Source organism: Oryza glaberrima, chromosome 7, assembly GCF_000147395.1.
Source record: "Oryza glaberrima chromosome 7, OglaRS2, whole genome shotgun sequence".
Lineage (NCBI taxonomy): Eukaryota > Viridiplantae > Streptophyta > Magnoliopsida > Poales > Poaceae > Oryza > Oryza glaberrima.
The window spans coordinates 11816881-11842517 of NC_068332.1; the positions used below are offsets into that span (position 1 = coordinate 11816881).

Consider the following 25637-nt stretch of genomic DNA (forward strand, 5'->3'; position numbering starts at 1 on the left):
GTCGTTTCATGTCGCGTATGAGCATATCATTTCATGTTGAACAAATTTGCAGTTGTGGTCAGCCAAACTTGAGATGATACGGAAAATACACTGTACGAACAACGAAGTGAATGTTAATGAAGGCAAACAAACAAAATGCCACTGTCAAAAGCCAAAACCTTCAGATAATTTTCAACCTCAACACTGAAACCACAGAACATGCTTTCAACCATCAGGTTACTCTGTTACCAACTTCTAGTCATAATGTTCGCACCAGGTGGCTGCTTTCCTCCTCTAAATAATCTCTTGGATAGAAAATGCTCCCAAGACTCCGGTGCATTCTTTTCCAAGTAGGGACAAAAAAAATGTTGTTACAAAACTTATACAATCTTTTTCAGCCAACATGCAAAAAGAACAGCTGACTTCACAAAAAAAAACATAGTAGACATTAGATACATCAGCGGGGGGCAGAGAGAGAGAGAGAGAGAGAGAGAGAGAGAGAGATTGAGAAGAGGTTTCTATCATCAGTATAAATTATATGAAACTATTTGTTGAAAATTGCTTGCACTGAACTGAGAGGATCACATCGTACAGCAGCATAAGTTCGAAGTGTTAGGCTCTTCCATCCCAAATAGCGAATGCATGTTTGGCAATGACTGATCCAATTGAGAAAGAAATAGCAAGAGAAGAGAAGACCTACTCTATATGAGAGCTTTGATACCAACTTGCTGGATCTCACGCAACCGCCAAACCGGGTAATATGACTCTTCCTCTGGCACCTCATCACTATCCATCAGTTGCATGGCCCATGCATAAAAGACAGTTTGGATGGTGTCCTACCAGAATTTCAAGCAAAACAAAACGATAAAAGTATTAGTTTATTTGTTACAAAATATGGGCTATGCTCCACCTTTGAATTAAAAGAACCTAATAAGAGCAAAGCATTATTCCCTAACAATGTTTTCTAAAGGCAACCATATGGTTCATTATATATTTTTTAGAAATTCATAGGATCCTACCCAAAAATTCCATGACCTACTTGGTTCTATAGAAATGAAATAAATATTTATGCTATTTAATAGTAGACCGTCTATTTAATGGTAGACTGTACAGGTCCAACCTCCCATTCAGGTTTATAATAAGAAACTAGTATTTAACAACTCTAGCTACATGATTAGCTGTGTAATCTTGAAAAAAGATAATTAATGGTGCATGCTCCTGGTGTAAAAGATATTTACCCCAGGAGAATATTGCCATGAGTTTTGCAAGATTAAATTACCAAATGAGCAAAAATTCATTTAGTTAAATTCTATCAAGCAAGGAGCTGGTATGAGAGTGTAATCAATAAGGCCGTTGAGCTAACAACAAAGCTACCATCTATCAGATTAATGCACAAGTCAATAGAAAGAAAAACATTAGTACAACAAAAGCAGCATATAGCCCTATGGATAGCCTACCTGCCCTCCTTCTGTTACTTGTCCTTCCCTATCACGAACACAGTAAATTTGCTGTGTTTGGAACTGAAACACATTTTCAGAAAAGTATATGTAAGCAGAATAAACAACAAAAATGACACATTTAAAATTTAAAATGACACTTAGCCAATTACCCCTACAATAATGATGGGCGTAGATCCCATCATTTTTGTTTCTCTTACATCAGCATCTGAAATATGCAAAATCTGCAAGGCAACAGAAAATCATATCTTTAATGGGGTTATATAGTCCAGCTTTAGTTCCTTTTATGGGGTCATATAGTCCAGCTTACAAGCAACAAATAATAGCTCACATGAATGAATCCAAATCTACAGAATGGGGCTTAAATTGACTAAATACTAAGGAAGGCATATGTTTAATCTGTAGTTTACAAAAAGAAAACTGCAGGAAAGGGAATGTTGTCAAATATAGGACAGAAGTGCCTACTTTGTGATCGAAAAATATGCCCTGTGATGCATAAGCATCTCTCTCTCCTTTGCAGCGTTCAATCACTTCCTTGGTGCAATACTTTTTTAAGGTCTTCACATCACCCTGAAAGCATAATGTGTAGTCTTGAGATAATTAGATTGTTTAATATAATATCAGACAATATCTATTAAAAAGCATTAAAGCAAGTTAATTGACCGCTTCAAACTCACGCGGATAGTTTTATATCAGACTCGTTAGTTTTCATAATTCCACTACATCATTAGGACCTTCAACCACACAATCATGCTAGTTCAATACTGAGAATTTATCTTGGTAAGATGGATGCTACCTTGGAATATGCAGTAAGAACAGGTTTAATCATTTCTTGAACATCACCAGCAAAATCAGGCAAAGAAAAGGATCTGTGCACAAAATGGTGACATAGTTCAGATATATCCTAAAATTATCAAACTGTGAGTTGCATATATTCTTGAACATCTTACGGGTCTCTCTGCCGAATTTCCCTGAAAGACACTGCAGTTGCGGTTTCCTCAAAAATAGATTCATTCAAACTGCAAGGAATGAACAAAGACAAATCAACAGAACATCACAAGTTGATATATTCTGAATATGACCAAACAAAGAGAAAATATATTAACTAATTGCAACTGTAAGAAAGAGATTATTGCATTTAGTTTTCATGTATCACCAATGATATTCTGTTTATTTGGAAACCATATGTACTTTTTATACAGAACATAATGTGTTAAGTTTTCATCAATTCATGTATCACCAATGATATTCTGTTTATTTTGGCAACCATATGTATTTTTTTTATACAGAACATAATGTGCTAAATCATAAAACAAATAAATAACATAGCATAACTCTGTTTGAAATAAATCAGAATCAACAATAGCACAAATAATGGAGTTCAATTACTCTTGAATTTTCTGAACCACTGGATTGTCACTTGTCTCCCACCGCTCTCGTACATCCTCAGCTACCTGTACAAATGTAAAATATCACTGGTACAGGAAAAACTGCATTCCACCAGTTTCATGAAACGAAATTGTACAGCATTCCGATGGTACCTCTTGTCCTATGTTGACGACGGGTTTGGTATATTCATTCACTCTCTTATAGGCTGGATGACCTCGCATCTTAATAGAGAAAAAAAGGTTTCAGATGGAAGATTAAAGTAGAAAAAAAGGAGATGAATGTTCAGGGGTCCCCTTTAGTACCTTATTCTTAAATGCTTCCCACTTTTCACCCAGTACTGATTTCTTTGTTGGTACAATAACTAACTCAGTTCGAGTACTCTTTTCAACTGTTCCAGCAGAAGCATGCCTGGCATGATTTCTCTTCTTTCTGCTAGAGCTAGAGCTTAGCTCATCTTTGAAAATTTCATATCCCAGCTTAGCATAAGTTGAGACTCTAGTATCCCTCAACTTTGCAAATGCACCAGACAGCACAGGTGAAGCAGATGAAAGTGTTGACCTCAGTTTATTAAACAATGTATAGCCACTTGTGCCAGCTTGTGACTTGTCATCTGAATGTGACGATGTCTCAGAGTACTCATGTTTCGAAGTTTCAGGTGAGCCATCCTTACAACTTGAAGTATCTTCTTTTCCTAGTCTAAAACTCTCCTTTACCTATCAATAGATCCCAACAAAGCAAGGAAACTCCATGTAAAAAACAGTAAGATACATACTGGACTGATGTGAGATCGCCATAATGATTTATCACTAACCTCTTCTGTAGCGGCAGACATTTTTTCTTTCACATTTGCAGTAACCTACAATAAAGCCAAATTCCTAAGCATGAAATGGAACAAATAAAGTAATAGGACATGTTTTTCTAGACCAAACTATCATACAAGAAGGGCCACTGTAGGTGACATACCTTTTTAGATGTTGCCTCAGCTTCAGTCAAAACATCATCAACGCTCTTGTAAATTGTCTCAGCTGTTTGCTTAGTCCTGCAGAAGTTATTTTATGATATCTTCAAGTAAGCCTATGAGAAAAACTGGAATTTCTTACATAAAGAAGCATATACCGATAAACATCCACATGTACAAGACTCAAAATGGAACAAGTGCATTGCTTTTATTAAATTATACCTTACTTTAAGATCTTCTTTTACCCCACTAAGTTTCTCACTGAATTCCTTCATGGATTTCTGGAACTCAGGATTACTGCAGCCAAAAAACAGGAATAAGTAAGAAGTGCTGATAAGATTAAGGTGATTCCCGAGTAAACAGCCGAAGGCCAAATATCTAATACTCCTTCCATTCCAAAATGTTCGTTTAGAACTCTAGCATTCTTCTCTAAATATAACTCACTACAGCACATTTAGGCACTTATTTCCTCTCGTGTGCTTGTTAATTGCATGATGCCTGCCTCATGAAAAAAGTTAGGTATCTTTTCCAATGTTTTAGTAACAAGGAAAAATGCTCTCATGCCCCCTGAAAATTTTACTCAATCTACTATTTAACCACCATGTTCCACTGACATCTGGGTCCACAGCCAACATGCCAGAGAAATATTAAGGGACAAGAAGGGATATCACAATTTTTTTCACAAACACTTTGTTAATTCCTGTGCAAAAGTCAACATGATCTACAATTGGAATGAGTGGAAACATCAATTGTCATATTAAGGCTAACCTCTTAGCCTCCCCCTTCAATTGTTTTGAGAACTCATTAAAGACACTTAGATTCCGATTATTCAAATGCCTATATCCAGTAACTCCTTGCACCCTGACACTTGCTGCCTGCACACATGATAAGGGAGACGGCAATCAGTAAACTGTATGCATAAATATAACGCAAGGAATAAAGTTGAAATAACATAAGCACCACATAGTGAATAATATATCCATAGACATCCCTCAATTCATTTTATTAAAGAAAAGAATAAAGCATCAAAATACTTTTAGAAGTATATTACACTGATTGGAAGCCATTATTTATTCCATGTTTACAGAACAATGTTTATCTACTCAACGGAAATCTTAACCAAGTTCAATAATAAAGGCAAGCTCTTTGCTAATGCAAATGCATAAGCAGCAAGTAATTATTTCTATCTCTCCGAGAGATTTAGTTCAAGACTGCTATGCTGTGACAGCATACCAGTCTCAAAATAAAACTCCGGCATTCTAAGCTACACGCACAAAGTGTTGAAGTGATATGCCATATACAGCTCAACCAAAGCTACATCCTTGTTGTTCGTGCATCATTCCCCGGTGATATTTTGAAGGATTATATATGTTAACTAACATTTCTCCTTCAACAATTTCGATTGAGATCAGTTATAGCTAACTTTCTCTTTGGGATTCTCAGGCGTATTTTTCTTCCAAATAATTCATATGAACATTTAATATCCTTTTATGTGCTCGACATATTCTTCATATGATTACTAAGATACTGAACTAAAGGTGCACAAAAACCGATTGAAAAGTACCCATTTTCCTCAGATCAAAATTCTATTGTCAGCCAACAAACAGAATTTTTCCTCTCATTCCACAGCGTTCTAAATGTTGAATTTCAACAGATGGACCAGAGCGAATGAAGAAAAAAAATACAGTAACATAGGCAAACCAAGCCACAATTTATAGTATCTCGCTCAGTATACTAAATCAACAATTTTTATTCCAACCTCATTATTCTCCTATGCCCCCAACATCGATGAACAACAAAAACGAACCCGAACAAGTTGGCTGGCGCTCCAATCTTCGCACCGCAATAATAATAGTACAGCCCCCCCCCCCGCGCCTCCTCGAAGGCGCTTCGCGGACCCAAAAAAAACAAAACAAAGAAACAGCATAATAATAAGAAGAATCACACTCACCAATCGCAGCGCGGCTTCCGACGAGGGCCGCCTCAGAGCCCGGAGCAGCGCCGAGGTCGCCATCGCTGGAGGGGGAACGGAAGGAAGCGGCGGGGGGTTTCGGCGAGGCTCGCAGGGCGGGGGAGGTGGCGGCGCCCGGGCGGGGGGGAGGGGAGGAGAGGCGGGCGGGAGGGGGAGAGGGGAGAGGGGAGAAAGACTAAGGCGGCCCTAGGATTTTTTTACACGAGGAATAGGTTAGCCTGGTGTTTGGATGAAGGCCGAGGCTGGAGGCTGGCCGGGAGAGCCTGGGATAGGGAACGGAACGGAACGGGCGGCGAACGACTACATGTCTAGGGTTCGCACTTCGCAACGGATGAAGCCCGGGGGACGGGGGGAGGGTGGTCGGCTCCGGGGCTTTCCTTTCTTTTTTCTCAAGACAAGAGTTTTGCAGGGGACTTCCCCATTGGAAACCGATGCAAGAAACTCTAATTAAAATTGAAGGTTGATAAAATCGAGCTAATCAGACAAGTATCACAGATGGTACTATAATAACATTTGGTGTTATAAAATGGCACTCTTATCTTCTAGTAAATTTTTTTGGTTGGTTCTCTTCCATGTTCCAAAATGTTATAATGTCGACCATATGCAAAATTTGTTCAAACTAGATATAGCAAATAATTTCTCATATTATTACAAATCTATTAAAACTAGCATTTGAGTTGAAAACTAAAAAAAAATCATGATAAACAGTTCAATGGCCCATGCCTATACAGTAGATTTGGGGGAGGGGTCCTTGTGGACCAAAGTCGAAGCTGATCCAAGGAGCACCTAGATCACTTCATAAATATCTCATTACAAGACAATATAATAAAGAGTATATTTTATAAAACTACATGTTTTATGGTTCAAGTTACAGAAAAGCACACACATTTCGACACTCGACACTTAAGTACTTATATTTTGGTAGTTTAGTTTCACAAAACCACACTATCAATGAATGGATTCACCCGTGAGATGATGTTGTTGTTCCATCTAGGATGAGGATGTGGCATCCTATTAATTTCATGCGATGGCTGGTAATAGGATGCCATGTCCTCGTCCTAAGTGAAACAGCCTCGTCATCTCGCAGGTGAATCCATTTATCGATAGTGTGGTTTTGTGAAATTACACAACCAAAATATATGTACTTAAGTGCCAACTGTCAAAGTATGTGTTGTTTTCTGCAACTTGGACCACAAAACGTGTAGTTTTATGAAATTTACTCTACAATAAAAGATTATACTTCTTTAATGACTCAAACTATACAACAACTAATCAAAACATCAATATAGCTCCGTCCATCAGAAATTTTTGAGTCCCCTTTTTAACATAGTATCATCTCTAAATTTTATCTGACTCGGGTGTGATTGTGAAAAAATATGTTGTGACACCTATCATGAATCTTTGGGCCTGTAACTTCGTATAGAAGCTCAGCCCAAGTAGGGTTCATGTTGTGTGTGCCTAACTTAGTGGAGCATGGCTCTAGGAAACCTTAATCGTCCTTCCACTTTCAAAATAGTTAGGTACCCCCTTCAACTTCTCTTGGTTTTTGTTATATTAAAATTTAGCCATTACTACTTTATCTTATTATTATGCGTGATAGCTATACCGTTCAATTACTTATCTTCGGAACCCACCTTTCAAGTGTCCGATTTATCATGGGCTTTATTCCTATTTGCACTTTTGTTTTTTTTTAAATCTTGTTTTTCTTGTTTAGCGATTTGCTTGTAGGAATAAGGTTGATCTGCACCGACAATATCAACAATACACAAAGAGATATATCGACCGCTAAGACGCAACACAACACCATTTCGCGCGGTTGTAGTTGAGTTGCTAACTTCTCTCCTAAATCATGATTATCTCAACTCATGGAAAGATCATGCCACTATTGCTCATATCACAAGAGTATCATCGAGAATTAGAACCAAAAATTATTTTTTATTTAGTTTTAAATTGTGTTGAAAATGTTGTACAAATTTCATTAAATTAAATTTGAAAATATATTTATTTAAAAATTTTAAATTGTAGTCGAATAATTCCATCCCCTTTGTTTTTTTACGAGTGACTTTTTTTCACTTGAGAATAGTGTTCTCTCGCAAGTATGAGAAAGGGGCAACATATTCATTTTGCAAAAAAGACGATGAACTAAAATAATAGGTATAGAAGGGATTAAAATGAGAACTCAAAGGCATGCAAAAGGATGAGACAAAATTTAGAGATATAGAAGAAATTGAGACAAAACTCCGGGACACAAAAATTTCTCGGAAGAAAGTTGGTGAGAGTGAGACTAGTCTCCCTTTAGCTTGGGGCACTAGGGTGTAACCTGATGGGTGTCCAGTGCTCCTTTTTTTTAAAAAAACATGGGATAAATCCGGCCTCTACATACAATCGAATGTACATAGCCAAGGGTGTCTAGTGCTCCCTGATGGAGGTGATGGAGGTGTCTAGTGATGTCTTCCAACTGGGAGTAATAAACAAATAAATAAAAGAAAACTCAACTCCAGACATTTTCTTATTTCTATATTTACAAAAGGTTGTCGATTTCTTTATGAATTGCCCGAGGACGCTAGTGATCTAATGGTTTCTTTCGTCATGAGTTAAAAGACCTGGATTTTGTAATGTACTCTACCCAAATATTTTTGGTTAATTGGATTCATGCCATTGCAAATATACCATATTAAAAAATGCCACTACTATTCGCGATATCGGTTAAGTGCCACCATAATTTAGGAAAATTGGAACCATACCACTACAGCACGGTATCGGTCAAAAATCTCCGATAGCTCTAACTGCATGTGGGACCTAGCTGTCAGTTCCATCTTCTTCACCTCCCTCTCCTCCCTTCTCTTTCCCCTTCCTCTCTCCAATCTATCTCTTCGGCGCTCCTCATCCTCTACCACCGTCACCGCCGCCGTTGTCGATCTCCTCCCACCGTGGACGGGAGGGCTCGGGAGCCACCACCGTCGTCGTCGACCACCTCCCATCCGCGTCGAAAGGGAACGGGAGCCACCGCTATTGCTGTCGTCATCGTTGACCTCCTCCCAGCCATGGTGGGAGGGCTCAGGAGCCACCACCATCGGCGACCTCCTTGATCACATCCATGGCGGAAGGGTTTGAAAGCCACGTCCGTCACCGCGGTCGTCATCGACCTCCTTCCATCCATTGCGGGAGGACTCAGGAGCCAGCGTCCTTCCAATTTTTCCTCTTTATCGGTGGCGGCGTCTTCCCATATCCTCCTCTTCGTCGGTGGCTATGACAAGGGCTAAAGGCTGCGCCGGCAAGCTCCTTTCTCAAGCGGTAGCCCTGGATGGCAAGTCGATCCCCGGAGCGGTGGCCCTAGCTCGTCATGGACGAGGTTGGCATCCATATGTAGGGGGGGGGGGGGGGGGGGGAGTTAGCAACCTCGATGCCTTCCCACTTCCTCAAATGGTGCTAGAGGCCAGCTGCGCATGTTCAGCACCGAGGATTCCACCTCCAAGCCATCGAGCGTCGTCAAGCTGAAGAGATGGGCATGGTCTCTGCCGTTGCTGTCAACCTCCTCCCTTCCACGGCAGGAGCCACCGCTGTTGCCGTCAACCTCCTCCAGTCCACAGCAATCCACCACCACCAGCTGTGTCATTTGCACCGGCCAGCCAAGAGAGAAAGAGGGATGGAGGGAGACAGAGTTGACAGAATATTTGACGGCAATGGCATGGTTCCAATTTCCCTAAATTCTAGTGGCACGTAGCCGATATCGCAACTAGTAGTGACATTTTTCTAATATGGCATATTTGCAATAGCATGTATCCAATTAACCCAATATTTTTTTTGAAGCTGAATTCTACCCAAATATGAGGGGGGAGGGATGAATAGGTCATCCTTCACACAAACTTATGCAAGACAACGTTTAATTTCTCGAGGCACATCTACAGATTAGCTGGCTAGCTTCAGTCCTACATGTCCATATTAATTTACATCAAGAGCTTTTCTGGCAACAATTTTGATTACACGTGTCGATGAAAAATATTTCAACAATGACTGCCCTTTGTTCACTTTTGTGCAGTGTGCACAGCTATGAAAAGCTACGATCTGTGAACACTCCTCGGAGTTTGTACATTGCGTGAACTCATGCTTGCAGTTTTCAGGAGCCTGCGAAATTCATCTAGGCTTATTTTTCCATCTCTGTCAATGTCAGCCTCCTCCAGGAGGGGATCAATAGAACCTTTCAGTCCTGTTTGCTGCAGACAATGAAAGAATACATATATGAGAAGCATGAACTGGTTGAATAAATTACGATCTTATGCTATGCACCAATTAAGGATTGGAATCTTATAGGAAATAAATCAATTCTCACGTGAATAGGAAAAGAGTAATGTTTCACAGGTATTTGAAGAGGTGTACCATTCTCAGTTCATCAGATGTGATATAGCCATCTCCGTCAACATCAAATTTATCAAATGCAGCTTGAGACAATGATTTCCACTTCTCAGTATCATGTTCCACTAGCTGATGCACATGTAATGTTGCAGCAACAAACTCTTCGAAATCAACTAATCCATCTGTGTTACTGTCAATCTGCCCAGCAATGAAAATATTGTTTTCATCACTCCGATGAAAATCTTTATGCCATGATAGCAAATACTCCCCTTTGCAAGGAGAAAACTTGATGATGTCCGTTCAATTGCATACATGCAAATTTAATAGAAACCACGGAACTTGAAACATTGCATCTGGAACTATAATTTAAAACTTACTACAAAGCTATATTTGAGGATCATCAGTAAAACAACATCAAGCATTGTCATAAGAGTCATAGAGAGGGAAGTGGATGTATTTGCTTAGTCAAAGAACAAAAAGGCAGAGAGGAATATATTTACTCAGTTTCAATACTGTTATCTATTATGAAACAGTACCATTTAGGCATCTTAACTCATTTGACCTAAAACCCCCCACATCATCTCGAAATAGCTAGAATAAGTATACAACTACTCCAATCTTCTATATCTTCAGCACTAAATAATAAAATACATGAAATCCATATAATTTTTATCATCTCTTACCCTAGCTGCCTTGGAAAAATACTATTACTATATACTAAAACATGGAAGATGACTTCACTCTCAAAAGCTGTCAAGGATGGGACAGTGAAATTTTGAAAATGCAAACTATTTGCATAACGTCATTAAATGTTTTAGAAAGATTTAACACTTCATTGCAATTGCACATAGTTCCAACCAAGTGACCACAAGAAAGCATGTGAATCTGAGACCAATAATAGATAATGTTACTACGGTAAATTATAAGAATGAGAACATACTGCCTCAACAATCTCTAAAACACGTGGACCCTTTAATCTCCATGGAACATCCTTTGCAAGAGCCTGCAAATTAGCGTTGACATCATATAGTGATAGCTAATAAGACAGATGACTTATAATGTGAGGTAAAAAATTGACACTGCTGAAGTTCCGCATGTCATATGTATAAGAGAAGGTACAACATAGAATTTGTTTCTTTGATATGTGTATAAGAGCAAATATATGGTACTTCATCAAAGAAAAAGAAGCATGTTTCCAATTCTTTGAATACAAGTTAAAAAGAAAATTTCATAATCAAAATGTCTATGCATCAATGACTACCAAAAGAACTTTGATGGTGCAGCTGTGGTCATCAGGATGCTTTCCTTAATGAACAAAAGAGCTTTATCGCACATCTTTCACTAGGGAGAGTAACAAATAGTAGTTATAATCTCTAGCACTTAACAGAAGATATCATTAAATCTACCTGACTTACAAACAATTAACAATTGAAAATTTTAGAATAGTTCAGAATAATTGAGAAAACAGAAACATTTTTTGTGGTGTGATTTCTTGAGAAATGTACAAAAGTAAAATTTTAAGAAAAATCTGATGCTTTGTCATGGTGGACCAGCATGGGACATAACTATGTAAATGGATTTTGTAAACACCCTTTCATTCAATAGTTAGAATGCATGTGTATATGATTTGTTGAGTTAGAATAGCAATATTTGATTCCATAGTTGCAAAATAGCCCCAAAAGAGTTCCAGCCAACTTATATATAAGCTTGTGCTGAAACCTTAATATTTATTTTTTCAAAGGATTTATAAATATTTTTTCTTATTTTCTGATTTACTGAATAATTAAGTATTATTTGCTTTAATAGGGAGCTTTAGGTTTTTCCATGTATTAATGCTTCTTTACAAGTTTGTACCCCCATCTCCAAAATCCTGCATCAGCCACTGGGGTTTGTACAATTTAACAATGGCAATCCCTAAACAGTTTTGCCATTATATACTTCTTACATTATCCTATGGTTTTCCCTATTTTCATTTTTCTACATTTCCAGTATTTGTTTCCAAACGGACAGAATATTGGCATGAGGGAAGTGGCAGAATGGAAGAGAGCTTGGTCAGAACAGTGGCCCAAAAATAAGATGAAGAGAAATTACAAAGAAATTTATTCCATGGATTATGCTAAATATTAGTAAAAAAAAAACAAGCCAATAGTGTAGCGAGGAATTCCAACAAGGATGTACCTGCTTCAGTTCTTCCAGACTAATTGTTCCATTCTTGTCAACATCAATGGCATTGAACTGGTCACGAAGATCAGACAACTCTTCTGCATTTAGTGTAGAAGCTAACGCCTACAAGAGATGTAAACATTTAAAATTGACTCCGAAATCATCCTGAGTCATGGATAAGATTCCCTTAAGTTATGGTATGATAACTTACCCGTAAAGCAAATTGCTTAAACCGACTGTATTTTACAAACTGACGCATATTATGTAATACAGATATATCTAGAGGTATATCAGATGCCTGTCCTCCTTCTCTCACCCATTCATGTGCTGAAGAAAATAATATGTAAATTTTCATGTTAGTAGAGCACTGTGATAATAAGATTGTTTATTTTTATACCAACAGTATGCCATCTGTGATAACTGATAAGTAACCAACTGAACAGCAAATGTTAGTTGCTATGATGTAATGAAAACATGAATTAGTTGGTATTGGTTATGTATCAATATTAGATTGTACCAAGCCTTAGTAACTGAACCAACCATGTCTAACCATGAAAAAACAACATAAGATGTTTCTATCAAATTCAAGGTATAAGCTGTTATTTTACGCATGGTAATCAGAAAGTGCTACCATATACATAGCAATAACTTAACAATCAAATCGATAAAAAGCAACGGAGGTATGAATTTCATGAGTAGCAAGCATAGCCACATGGCTTCAAATAACAAGCCAAAGCTGAACCCCCAGCAGAAGTTAAACAAATAAGTATTAAGCTAACAGGGAGTATGCACTGCAAACCCATTAATGATCGCTGAGTAAGCCTTTGAGGTTGGACCCTCATACATAAGTTTCCAACCTGAAGGGGCCCTTCATAAATCCCCTTAGATATATCCCATCTAAGAGTCACCCAGTAATCAAGTTGTGAATTTGCATGACTGCACTCAGACTTAGCAACAGTTTGCCACTAGAATCCCATTATTAAATAAACTTGCATTCAAGATGTCCCAAAATGATATAGAGTTTCCCTAATCAGATTATCATACTTAAATTTCAGACATCCAAAAATGATATAAAGTTACATACATAATGCTTGAGCAGCAGTTAGTCTTGCACGGGGATCCTTAACAAGCAACTTTTGTACAAAGTCTTTAGCACAAGGAGTGATATTTGGCCAGGGCTTGCGACGAAAATCTGGCTTGTTTTTCAACACCTGCACCAAAAAGAATATGCCACTTTGTTAGCATTGTGGAAAGAGAAGCGGGGAACAGAGGATGGACAGGATTTGAGACAAGGTCAGTAATTCCAACATGATACCCAAAGAGAAACATAAATATAAGCAGCCACCAGGGTAGCGGCTACCCAAGATATACATATTTTTCTTTATGCACAGGCACAGCTAATGTTCCATAGACTGCAGGCTTAGCTCCATATAGGTTTAGGTAAGGAGGGTGAATCATGTAGATTGACTCCACATAGATCCTCCTACGCTAGCATTTGTACACATTACGATACTTGTTCTAAGATAGTTCACTCGGTTCATCCATGGATGCGTGCTTTTCTGGATAGCATATAAACTTGTTGACGCTTGTGGTAAGCTATTTCCCAAGTATATAATCAGTGTAAATCTACACGCCTGATATTGTGCCAATGGCAAACTCGTATGCTATGAAGTGCACTGCATAGCAAGGTATTTTCATCTTTTCAACAAGTTGGATCATATTTTTCAGATTTGTCATGACACAGATCACTAGATCAGATATACTTGAGCATAAATCCTGAGAAGATAAAGAGTTAGTCTTTTTTATCTAAAAAAGGGGAAAGTCTATCTTTGGTCCGTCAACTCTTCATGTAGGTCAATTTTTGTCTCTCAAGTCAACTCTAAGACAACTTGTCACTCAACTATCGAAATCATGCAAATAATGTCCCTATGATTGTTTCTCAAGTGGTTTTAAGTGAGGTGGCTTTCCACATCATTCTGTTTTGCCATGTCATTTGCCACATCATCTAGACCCATGTGTTGATCCTTCCTCTTCCTTTTTGGACAAGATGAAGAGCCACTTAACTGAAACATACCAGCCTAAGATTCTGAATTTCCTTAAAACAGACTAGAAGTATTTTAAGAATAACATGCGCACTTCCTTGGAAGTATGGACTACTAAAAGTTAGAACGATATCAAAGTAATACGGATAATACGGCAACATCGAAGGAAAAAAAGAAGAAAATATAGTGATTGTAAGGCAAGAAAATAGTTTTAATCAATGAAACACATGTAATAAAATGGTTGTAAGACAAAGATAGTTTAGGCAAAATGACCTCTTTAAATATTCCATCTTCAGTTTTGTCCCAGAAAGGTCGTCTTCCACACAGTAGAATATAGGTTATTACGCCAATACTCCAAACGTCAGATTCTGGGCCTGACTTACGCTTAAGCACTTCTGGTGCTACATAGTAGGCACTTCCAACAATGTCACGAAAGTGTTTCCCTGTGAGTGCAGCAACTTAATTTCAATTACACTGAGAATAATTTCTTTATTGAGAAAATTCTTTATATTTGCCCTCAAAAGTTAGTCGTATCCTTCATTTGCCCATGCGGAACTGCTCAACCCCTCATGCCCATCTTTCTCAACTCTCAACTTTGATTCTATATTTGCCCCTCGTATTACTTCTCCATTAGTTTGCTACTTGAATTATGTGGGAAGTACTTTTTTACCTTCTAATGCCTTCTCAACTGGAAGCAAGGACAATTATCTCTTCTTTTTTAGTCTTCCTATTTCTAATGTTGTCATTAATAAAAAAAACCAATATCTTTTTAACATGTAGAGAGTATAACTTTAGCATGTTAGTTTTTTTTATAAATGCATAGTAAAATAGCTGTTTTTCTTTTTAATTGGCTCGGGCCTAAATACCTTTTTCTATGCCTGCTACTAAAATTTGTAAATAGTTTTGTCATTTTCTATGCCTGCAGACTTGGTTCTCTAAAAAGAATGTATGTTCTAATAAAAGATGGCGATCAAGTTTTACTACTACTTATAATTATCAACATTTTTTTATGCACATGGATCGGTGAATGCCCTTTTTACATTGACAAGGAATTAGAAGGGATTAACATAAAAAATATAATAAGCCATACCTCTAATAGAATAGGAATTACTAGAAGGGTAAAAAGGTTTAGTTTCGGGAGAGCAAATAAGGGATATGGCTAACTTACAAGGCCAAATAGAGATTTTTCTCTTTTATATTTCATATGGAATGGAAGAAAATTAAACAAGAAAACAATAGAACAAGTAGTTACAACATACACACAAACCTGGTCTTATAAAATCTGAAAGACCAAAATCTGTAGCCTTGAGGGGTGAGTCCTCTTTGGTTGATTTGAAGAGGAAGTTCTGTAAATACACATATCAAATGATCAATTACTCTTATAAGAAGACTTAGTCTTGTACTTTTAGAGCATACCTCAGGCTTCATGTCCCGATGAACCAAACCATGCAAATGGCACTCAGCAGCAACCTTGAGCATTTGCCGCACAACTACTGCAGCATCTTTCTCGCTATAACGGCTATCTTTCCTGTAAGAGCAGAACAAATGTGATATCAGTGAATTTGCTTTCTACATACATCAAATATTCAAACGAACTTAATAATAAATAAAAATCTTTGAACATTCAGTCGAAAAAAAATCTTTGAACAATTCCTGACAGTTGATGGCTAGTGGATGTCTCACATAAACTTATGTCAATCCCTGTAATCTTTTGGTTTTATGGTAATAGGAAAACAATATATGACTATATGCCATACATCCATATTAAATTCCAAGCTTTTTGTGGCACGAAGCACTAATTGAAATGCTCTCCGGTGCAACATCCCTATATTTAGAATAAGTAATCCCAACACAACCAAAAAAGCATGCCACAGTTCTGTGGTAAAGTAAAATTTTTTGACAAACTTCAAAAATTGACTTACTTGGCTAGTATCCGGTCAAGTAACTCCCCGCCTTCACATAATCTGTCAAATACATGTAACAGGGTCAGATCTTCATTAGCTTGCACAGTTCCTTGAAACAAAGAGAACAAAGATGAGAAACATGAAAGTGTTTGCCAACTATTTATCCTGAACTTGATATTTACCCGGTACAATTTCTAGATTTTTACGAGGGTATTAATATTATGCCGGTTTGCATGTGGTGTTTCTTTTCCATGTAATTAGATCCTGAATTGCCAAAGTCCTGTTTGGAGGGGCACAAACTAAAATACTAGACCTCAGTAAGATCAATTACTTAAAATATGGTGGTTTCTAAAAAAAAGCATAAACACACATATGAACCTTCCTTCAACTTGGCTAAGGCCATGAAAAGTTCACTTAGACATTTTATGGTTATACTTAGATATACTTCTACTGATTTCATAAACATTTGAGAGTTTTTCCATGACTTACTCCATAACAATATACACATAATTATCATCTTCAAATGCATTGTAAAAATGTACAACATTTTCATGGCCTTGTAAGGCCTTCAGTATTTTAACTTCTCGCTTTACGTCTTCGACGGCAACAGGAAGAACCATCTGCAATGAAAACATCCCATTTGAGAAGTTAGAGCAGTATCATTTCTTTTCAAAATAGAGGCTAGTTCTCTACTTCTGTTGATGCTTCAATTCAGCATAACACATGCTGACAAGGCTTTACAATAATGCAGAGTCCAGAAAATCAGTGCGTCCTATTTTCTGAATACACATATTACATTTCTCTGCTCATGAATTTATGACCTTCATGTACAGGAGAAGTAGGGTCATATACGAATGTGTTACGTTTCAGTACATATCAGTGTCTTTCAGCATTTGTGCAGTCTTTATACTGGTTTTGGAACTAAACAAATTTGCCTTGCCGTATCTGTTAGGAGGCATTTGTGCAGTCTTTATACTGGTTTTGGAACTAAACAAATTTGTATACGCCACATGTGTCCATTACGTATGTGTATAGTCCATTATCCACTTGTTGCCTCCATCCTGACTGGTTCCTATTTTGCTCAAGAATGAAGATTTAAACATCCCAAAATAGTTTGGTATTTTGGTTTGAGGATTGAGATGTCCATTGACCACTTGATCCAAAATAGTTTCCTTGGTTTGAGGAATGGACCTCATCCCTGAAAAGTACATATACTGAGTGAAGAAATGAGGAATGGAGTCATCCCACCAGATTCGATGGTTTAGATGGATCACCTCCATGGCAATCTGCAAGTTGCGCTAGTACTAACATGCAGCAGCATTAGGTAGTGGCAGTGCATTTTTGATTTGTACCACTACCACTACAGTATCGCCCCGGATTCACATTTCACATTTCCTCGGCAACCCAACCCCACGTGCAAAACGCGACGCCCCCCGCAAAGGTGGTCGTCGTCCAGGCTAGCCCAACTGGCCGATCGAATCGAGCAGCACATGGGCACATGGCCCCCACGCGTCAGCCGCACACCACCACGCTCGTTTGGGTCCATACCTTGTTCTTGTCGATGCGCTTGACGGCGACGCGCTCGCTGGAGCGGCGGTCGACGGCGGCGAAGGTGTAGCCGAACTGGCCGTGGCCCAGCAGCTTCCCGAGCGCGTACCGCGCCTCGAAGTCCTTGTCGTACCCGAAGTCCGTCCGCTTCCCGCACGCCACGATCCCCTTCCTCCCCGCGTTATCCTTGTTCCCCGCGCCGTTACCGCCGCCGGGTGTGCCGGCGTCCCGGCGGGCGCTGGAGGAGGAGCAGAGTCCCATCGTCGTCGGCTGCGGCGGAGGCGGCGGATCCAACTATTACCATCAATGTGGCGGCGGCGCGAGGCTGCCGGAATCGGGAGCAGCGAAGCGAAGGGGGAGGGGTGTTGGGAATTGGGGTCAAAGCAGAGCAGAGAGAGAGAGAGGAGAGGAGTGAGGAGACCTCACCGATGTCGTCGTCGCCTTCTTCCTTTTTAATAATATAAGGGTAATAAGAAATGGTGGGACCAAAGGGGCGTGAATCCTTTACCGCGCTTGGCGGTCTTATGCTGATGACACGTGGGGGCCAGTGGATGTGGGTCCTACGAGACGGTGGGGGAGTGGGTGGGGCTGACGGTGGGGTAGCTTTGGATGTGGGGGTGACGACGTGACGTGGTGGTGGTGGGAAATGGGCAGGAAAAGGCACAGGACGCGAACTGGTCCGGCGGCCACACGCGGCCACGCGGGGTAGTAGTTTTCTAAATTCTACTAGTTGAGTAATATATTTTGCAGATATACCCTCCAATTTTGTAATTTTAAGGGAAATGAGCCTCCTGTGGTATTCTTATTTTTTTTCATAAAAAGACAATTGACCATGCAATTGTAATGATAAGCTCTGTACCACCTGATAAGCTTTGAGCTTCCTCGATATGCTCATAGCTACGATTAATTCAATCTTTCGGTAAGTTGATGATAACTACAATTTGAGAGAAACGTTAATTACCCGACTACAACTGTACGAGGAGTTGTTGTGTTGCGCCTTAGCGATCGCCACATCTCTCCGTGGATTATTGATCTTGCGGGTGTAGATCAACCTTATTTATGCAAGCAAATCGAAGAAACAAGTAAAAAAATAAAAATAATCTGATATTGCAAATAGGAATTAAATATACATGATAAGTTGGGTCTCGTAGCGAGAAAACAGTAATCTAACCGATCACGGCTTTATCTAGAAAAGTAGCAATAGCTAGACTTTAATTAAAAAAACTCAAAAACCCTAAAGGGGTACATAGCTATTTAAGTTGATGGGAGGATGACCAAGGAGTCCCTAGGGACGTGCTACACTAGCTTGGGATACATCCCACTTGGGATCCACTTAGACCGGGGTAACAAACAAAGTTATATAAGTCCAGAGACCTATGACGGGTGGCACAACTCTTTATTTCTTCAACTGCAAATGATCGAGGTGGACTTTGGAGATGAGCTGGATCCGTTGGAAAGAGAACTCCAAGAGCTTTTCATCAAGTACTCATGGATCCAGCACAGAGCTCGTATGGATATTTGGTGGCCGTTTGAAGTCAATACTACTGCAGGTGACCGAATCTAATTTTGGAACATGAACGGCGGTTTGATCTCTTTGACCTTTAATATGAACAATGCTAGTATTCATATTCGTAGTAATTATCATCACATCATGTAAACTTTTGGATTTAGCATGGTATGGTGAGTAATATCAAATATTCATAACATGTTCACAAATCAATTGTCTCTTTGTTTAGTCGGAATAGTAATATCTAATTTCTTTTCATGTGCTTAAAATCCAACCTTCCAAGGGGACAGTACGGATTCACCATGTTTAATTGCATGTGTGTTTAACTGAAAGTTGTGATCGACGTATTTTGCATATGTTATTTTTCCGGTGTCACTTTGTTTGCTGTTAATTTTCATTTTCCATGTTTGGTTGATCTTGTTATTGGTATTGCTACTAGGCTAAGGTCCTGATGGGGGAGTTTATGCTTCTAAGAAGCAACTAGTTGTTAGTTAGTTTTTGAGAATCACTTAGCGTCTCGATTCTAGTTTATTTTCTACATTCTATAACTATAATTTCTCAGAATCAGAATAAAAAGGTAGACTCTTTGGAGGAGTTTTTGATTTTGAAAGCAGCTATGGCGTCGTGTGCCCCTAATTAATTACAAGCTATATATATGGTCTTACCCTTACCAACTAAATTACCTTGCATTTTTGTAATAGCACTCCCCAAATGTATCACTAACCATTGTCATATGCATTTTTGTAATAGCACTCCCCTATCAATAGCCATTGTCATGTGCACGCCGACTCTATGTAAAATTCATTATTAGGTGTGGTCTACCATGTAAATCACGGCATAAAAAGTTATTTGGGGAATTTAAAAAATAACACTTATATAAATATATAACTAAGACGATACTACATAAAAATGACAAAACAGTGAAGAAGAAGATAGAAAAAAAAAGGAATTGTGTTTTTTCTTCGTTGTGTTTTAATTTTCTACCATTGTCCTAGAATTTTATACATATGATTATTTTTAAGTTTCTACTATATATTTTCCTTACCAACTTAACATTTTTCTACATATGCAGGAGAGATGGGAAACCAAGATTCTCTTTTAATAAATGGGCAAGATCGAGGGGGCTTATTTCGCGACCGATCATATGCAGTGGAAGCTAGCGAACACCTTATCCACATCTTATGCCTTCCACCCACCATAGATTGATTCATCCAGTATTCCTCCACATCTCACGCCTCAACCACGCAATGTCGCCTCTGCCCCTCACGTCGTGTCTTCTCCTTGATGCATCAACGAGCAACAGTGCGCACCATCATCCTCACTAACGCGCCGAGCCCTCCACTCCCCCTCCCCCTCCCCCTCCCCTATTTCTTCTCTTCCCCAGCAAGGCAGATGGTGTATGCATGGCAAAGGCCGTCAGCGCCGGTGCAGCGAATGGCGAAGTGGGTGCCTTGTTGCGGTTGCGAGCGTTGGTGACGATGGGGTTGGAGGTGGGCCATTGCCCTTGGGTGAGCTGCACAGTTCCATGCTAAGTTGAATGTTGATGATTTGGAGTAGGATTGTGGAAAGTTTCCAATTTAGAGTGAATAGTTTCTGAGATATTGAGAATGCTTGATTTTGAATATGAAGTTTTTTGAGTTTTTTAATTGGTTTGAAATCTCATGTCTGTAAAAGTTTATCTGTACCCAAAAGTTTATGGCTTCATCTCTACAAAAATATGTATGTAAAAGTTTCTATAAAAAAAATCAAAAGAGAGTTTATGCAATGGAAGTTTCTAGAGAGAGTTGATGCAACAAAAGTTTCTCAGGAGAAAAGTTTATGCAATAAAAGTTTCTATACAAAAAGTTTTGCAATGAAAGTTTATTCTTGTTATGGACGTTCTCAACTCTCTTATGGACCGGGCAGCTCGGGAGGGTTGGATTCAGACTCTTGATGTTCGGCGAATGTAGCAAAGGTGTTCTTTTTATGCCGATGATGTTATTCTGTTTTCAAGACCAACGGTGAATGATCTCTCCATTATCAAGAATGTTTTGGATATTTTTGTCCATGCATTGGGCCTAATGACCAACATGCAAAAGAGCTCAATAACTCCAATTAGGTGCAATGAAGAAGAGTTGGAAGTGATCATGAATGTGTTACCGTGTGAGATCAAGGATTTTCCTTGTTCCTATTTGGGTCTTCCTTTAAATGTTAAGAAACCGTCTAAGACCGACTTGCATGCTTTGGTTGACAAGGTAGCGGATGATCTCCCCATGTGGAAAGCTTCCCTCATGAATCGGATCGGTCGTCTCATCTCGGTGTGGGTTGTTCTATCCGCTATTCCTATATATCTTATGATTGCTATGGATCTACCAAAGTGGGTTGCAAAAGCAATTGACAAAAGGAGGGGGTTTCTTTGGTCAGGACAAGAAAACACCAATGGTGGTAATTGCTTAATGGCCTAGGATAGAGTGCGCCGACCTCTAGCTTATGGTGGCCTTAGTATTCTTAATTTGGAATATATGAGTTGGGCCCTTTGGATTGGTTGGTTATGGCTCCAAAAGACAGACAATAGTCGTGCTTGGCAAGGATTGCTCGTCCAAGTTCCCCGTGTTTCTCATGACCTTTTTAGTTCGGTGGTGTTGTCGCAAATTGGGAATGGGCAATCTACTTTGTTTTGGGTGGACAGATGGGTGCATGGAAGAATTATTTTGGAAATGGCCCTTAACTTATGTGAATTGAATAGGATAATCAAGCATTGTACAGTGGCTCAAGCATTGGACAACTAAAAGTGGATCACGGACATTAGAGGACCTTTGACGGTGCAGGTGCTTGCAGAATACATCAGGATTTGGGAAGCAGTCCATGAGGGTGGTGCTGCAAGAAGGAATTCTAGACCAGCACTATTGGAAGTTCTCAAAGTCAGGAGTTTACACTTCCAAATCCGCATATGAGACCTTCTTCATGGGGGCAGTCAAGTTTGCTCCTTGGAGAAGGATTTGGAAGAGTTGGGCACATCTTAAATGCAAGTTTCTTCGGTGGCTGGCAATACACAACTGTTGTTGGACGGCTGATCATCTTGCCAAGCGTGACTTGCCTCATCCAGCCGCTTGCCCCTTTGTGATCAAGCCAAGGAGACAATGCAACACATTTTGGTTTCTTGTGTTTTCAGCAGACAAGGTTTGTCACTAGTTCTCCAAAGGCTTGGCTATTTCTCCACTCTACCGAAATCATGACACACGCAAGTTTTCGTGTTGGTGGTCAAAGGCAGTAAAGGGTTGCAAAAGAGCGAGAAAAAGGGCTTAACTCTCTTATTATCTTAGTCGCGTGGGAAATCTGGAAACACTAAAATGCTTGTGTTTTCAATGGTGTTACTCCTAGCGTGACAAGTGTGGTTCTATCCATTAGTAATGAGGGCACACTATAGTGTATGGCAGGAGCTTCTAGGTTCCAAGAGTTGTTGGCCAACACAATAGCTCTTGTGCCCTAGGAGGAGGGGAGGTGTGTTTATGGGTGTGTGTGTGTGTTTTCCAGTGGGTGTGTTGGCGTGTTTTTGTTTTCGTAAGTCCGACCTTTTATTCTTTGCTTATTGAAATGATACAATGATTTCACGCGTGTTCGAAAAAAGTTTATACATACAAATTTTATTTATGCAATAAAATTTGGTGATAAATCGTATTGTTTAGAATTAAATCGAAATGCCCCTGACCACGTTTCCTAAAACCAAAAAAACAAACGATGCGTGACGAATCAGGGATTTTTGAAAAAAAAAACACCTACGCCAAAAGGGGAAACATGAACCGATCACGTGGGCCTAATTCCAGTGACCAATCATCAGGTAGCATTTTCAGAGTTAACTAGAAAAAATGCCCGTGCGTTGCAACAGGTAAACTGAAATTATAATAAATATAAAAATATTAGACGATTACGGTTTAGTTTTTCATGATATGAGCCTTCAAAAAAAAATATTCCTTAGAAATAAAAAAGTGCTAAAAAAAGAAAAAAAAGAAAAGGCCCATTGGACCCTATCGGCCTGCTGTTGCGCTCCTTGCCCATGAAGCGTGCGTGGCCAGCAGTGCGGTGGCCCGAGATGGAGGCCGGCCTGACGTGGGATCGATCTGTGCCATTCATTTTGATGGACGGGTCGAATCGATTCTATATCCATCAAACCGTCAGTGCTAAAAACACTAACCCTAATCACACTTTCCCATCCCATTCCACCATCGCGAGAACCTCCTCCCCCTTCCCTCTCTCTGCCGCTCCCGCTCCCCCTTCCCCTCCCCTCACCGGCGTCGCCAGTCCCTCTCCTCCTCTCCCTCCTGTCACGCTGGCGCGGCGTGAAGACGACGAGGGCACGACTCTATTCGCGAGCAGATAAGGAGAGAGGGGGGTGGAGTGTGGTGGCTTCCCGTGGGTAGATCCAGCGGAACCGACGACACCGGTCGCTTCCTATGGCTTGATCCGATGGTGGCGGCGCCTTTCTGCGGTGGATCCGATGGCGCCGACAGCTCCCCGCGGCGGATCTGGCGGCTATCCGTGTGTAGATCTGGTTCGCGGACCGATCCGCCGGCGATGGTGGCTTCCCACGTCGGCTACGACGGCAGCGGCATATCCGGCGGCTACCCGCGTGTAGATCCGGTGGCATAGTACCTTGCCCGTATGCGGAGCTGATCCTCTCCATCAAATCTAAATCTTTTTTGACCGGTTGAGGGGTTTTATCCACTCGGTCTAGTCTTTCTGTTTTTTCCAAAATCGGAACGGATCCATAAAATTTGGGATTGGGATAAAAATGGCCAGCCGAGCATCATCAACCAATGAGATTAAATCCAGTGAATTAAAAGAGGAAATCGTGAAAAAAAAAATAAGAGTGGAGTGGGGTATCGATTTTTGCAATCAATGGGAGGAGAAAACACAAGAGGAAGTAGCTTGAAGTACAAGTGTGCAACAGATTGGATAAGATAAAAACCGGATGAAAATACCAACAAAATAAAACACGAAAAAAACGAATCGGAAAAAAAAAGAAAAACAGCGGGAAAAAACAGAGCGAGAAGCCACGGGAAAAACTGAATTGGGCAAAAAAGAGAAAAGAGACGGACAAAAAAACACGAAAACGGAAAAAAAAAAGAAAAATAGCGAAAAAAATGAAGCAAAAAATTACGGGAAAAACTGAATCGGAAAAAAAGGACGGACGAAATTTTTTTTTTACGGAAACCTTGTGTATTTTTTAGTTAGGTAAAAACCGGATGAAAAAACAAAAAAAACACGAAAAAAACGAATCGGAAAAAAAAAAAAGAAAACCGCGGGAAAAAATGGAGCGAGAAGCCACGGGAAAAAAATGAATTGGGCAAAAAAAAAAAAAGAGAGACTGACAAAAAAAACACGAAAACAGAAAAAAAAGAAAAACAGCGAAAAAAATGAAGCGAAAAATTACGGGTAAAACTGAATCGGAAAAAAGGACGGACGAAAATTTTTTACAGAAACCTTGCGTATTTTTTAATTAGGTATTGATATAGATGTGAGGAGGGCCTAAAGCCACCTAACATATAGAAATTCATGTTATGCCAACTTATTGTGCTAACAGACGGATATGGATTTCTTAACTATTTATTTTATAAAATTATACCCATAACTATTCAAAATAACGTTTATCAAAATTCAAAATTAAAATTCTCCCTATTTTTAAAAGATTACCTAACAGAAAATTATTTTTCAAGACCAGACATGATATAACATAGAAATTGCTCCTTTTGGAAAACTTAACATGTAGCACATAAATTTGCTCTATTTAGAAAATTATCATTCTCACATGTCAAACATAATTATTCATGTTGTTTTATAGCAAAGTTCAACTACAAGATTCGAAACAATACTTGTTTGTGTTTTTATTGGAGGGAGCAAAACAAAGATGCATAGGGAGAAAATGTTTGCTTGCACAGAGCAATTTTCTCTTTCTTCAATTGGAACAATAAAAAATGTTTTTAGTACACACGTGCTTAACAAGGGTGCCAAATGGAATCATAGAAAAACTAATTGCAGATTTCACTATTTTTTAACCTTTTCGTATTCAACAACGTGCTGCAAAAGAATGCAAAGTACTCTATATGAGCCACATTAGGTGTTAACCACTGAAAAAAAAAAACTAAATATAAAGGGATGTTACATGGGGAATCATGAAGCCCGTGCTTCGCTACAAAAATCCCATTATTGCTTGCACTTTTGATAAGATTAAGATTGGCTATTTATTTGCCATAAAAAAAGCAAGCAAAGTTAATCGGTGGCGAATAAAAATGTATCAACTCAATATTTTCCGATGAAACCTAGATGTGCATATGATTAGAATAAACACATTATTGCTCTCTCTTCATCTTAATTTGCAGCTACATTAA

At 39.2% G+C, this 25637-nt stretch overlaps 2 protein-coding genes across 2 annotated transcripts; both read right to left on the reverse strand.

The window, feature by feature from the left end:
- Positions 1-512: 512 nt before the first annotated feature.
- LOC127780870 (mitochondrial import inner membrane translocase subunit TIM44-2) lies at positions 513-5897 on the reverse strand. The gene is made up of 14 exons (XM_052307844.1): positions 5735-5897; positions 4552-4658; positions 4006-4080; positions 3789-3864; positions 3637-3681; positions 3128-3538; positions 2978-3046; positions 2826-2890; positions 2387-2455; positions 2233-2305; positions 1902-2006; positions 1589-1660; positions 1437-1499; positions 513-815 (listed from the first exon to the last, which is right to left on the reverse strand). Exons 1-14 carry the CDS (start codon positions 5795-5797, stop codon positions 681-683), a joined length of 1428 nt encoding a protein of 475 aa, XP_052163804.1. The 5' UTR covers positions 5798-5897; the 3' UTR covers positions 513-680.
- A 3638-nt stretch (positions 5898-9535) lies between these two features.
- Positions 9536-18204, reverse strand: LOC127779557 (calcium-dependent protein kinase 18). Its single transcript, XM_052306365.1, has 12 exons — positions 17766-18204; positions 16707-16837; positions 16236-16277; positions 15730-15841; positions 15581-15659; positions 14587-14756; positions 13356-13482; positions 12483-12598; positions 12287-12394; positions 11049-11111; positions 10133-10306; positions 9536-9969 (listed from the first exon to the last, which is right to left on the reverse strand). Exons 1-12 carry the CDS (start codon positions 18024-18026, stop codon positions 9814-9816), a joined length of 1539 nt encoding a protein of 512 aa, XP_052162325.1. The 5' UTR covers positions 18027-18204; the 3' UTR covers positions 9536-9813.
- Positions 18205-25637: the final 7433 nt, after the last annotated feature.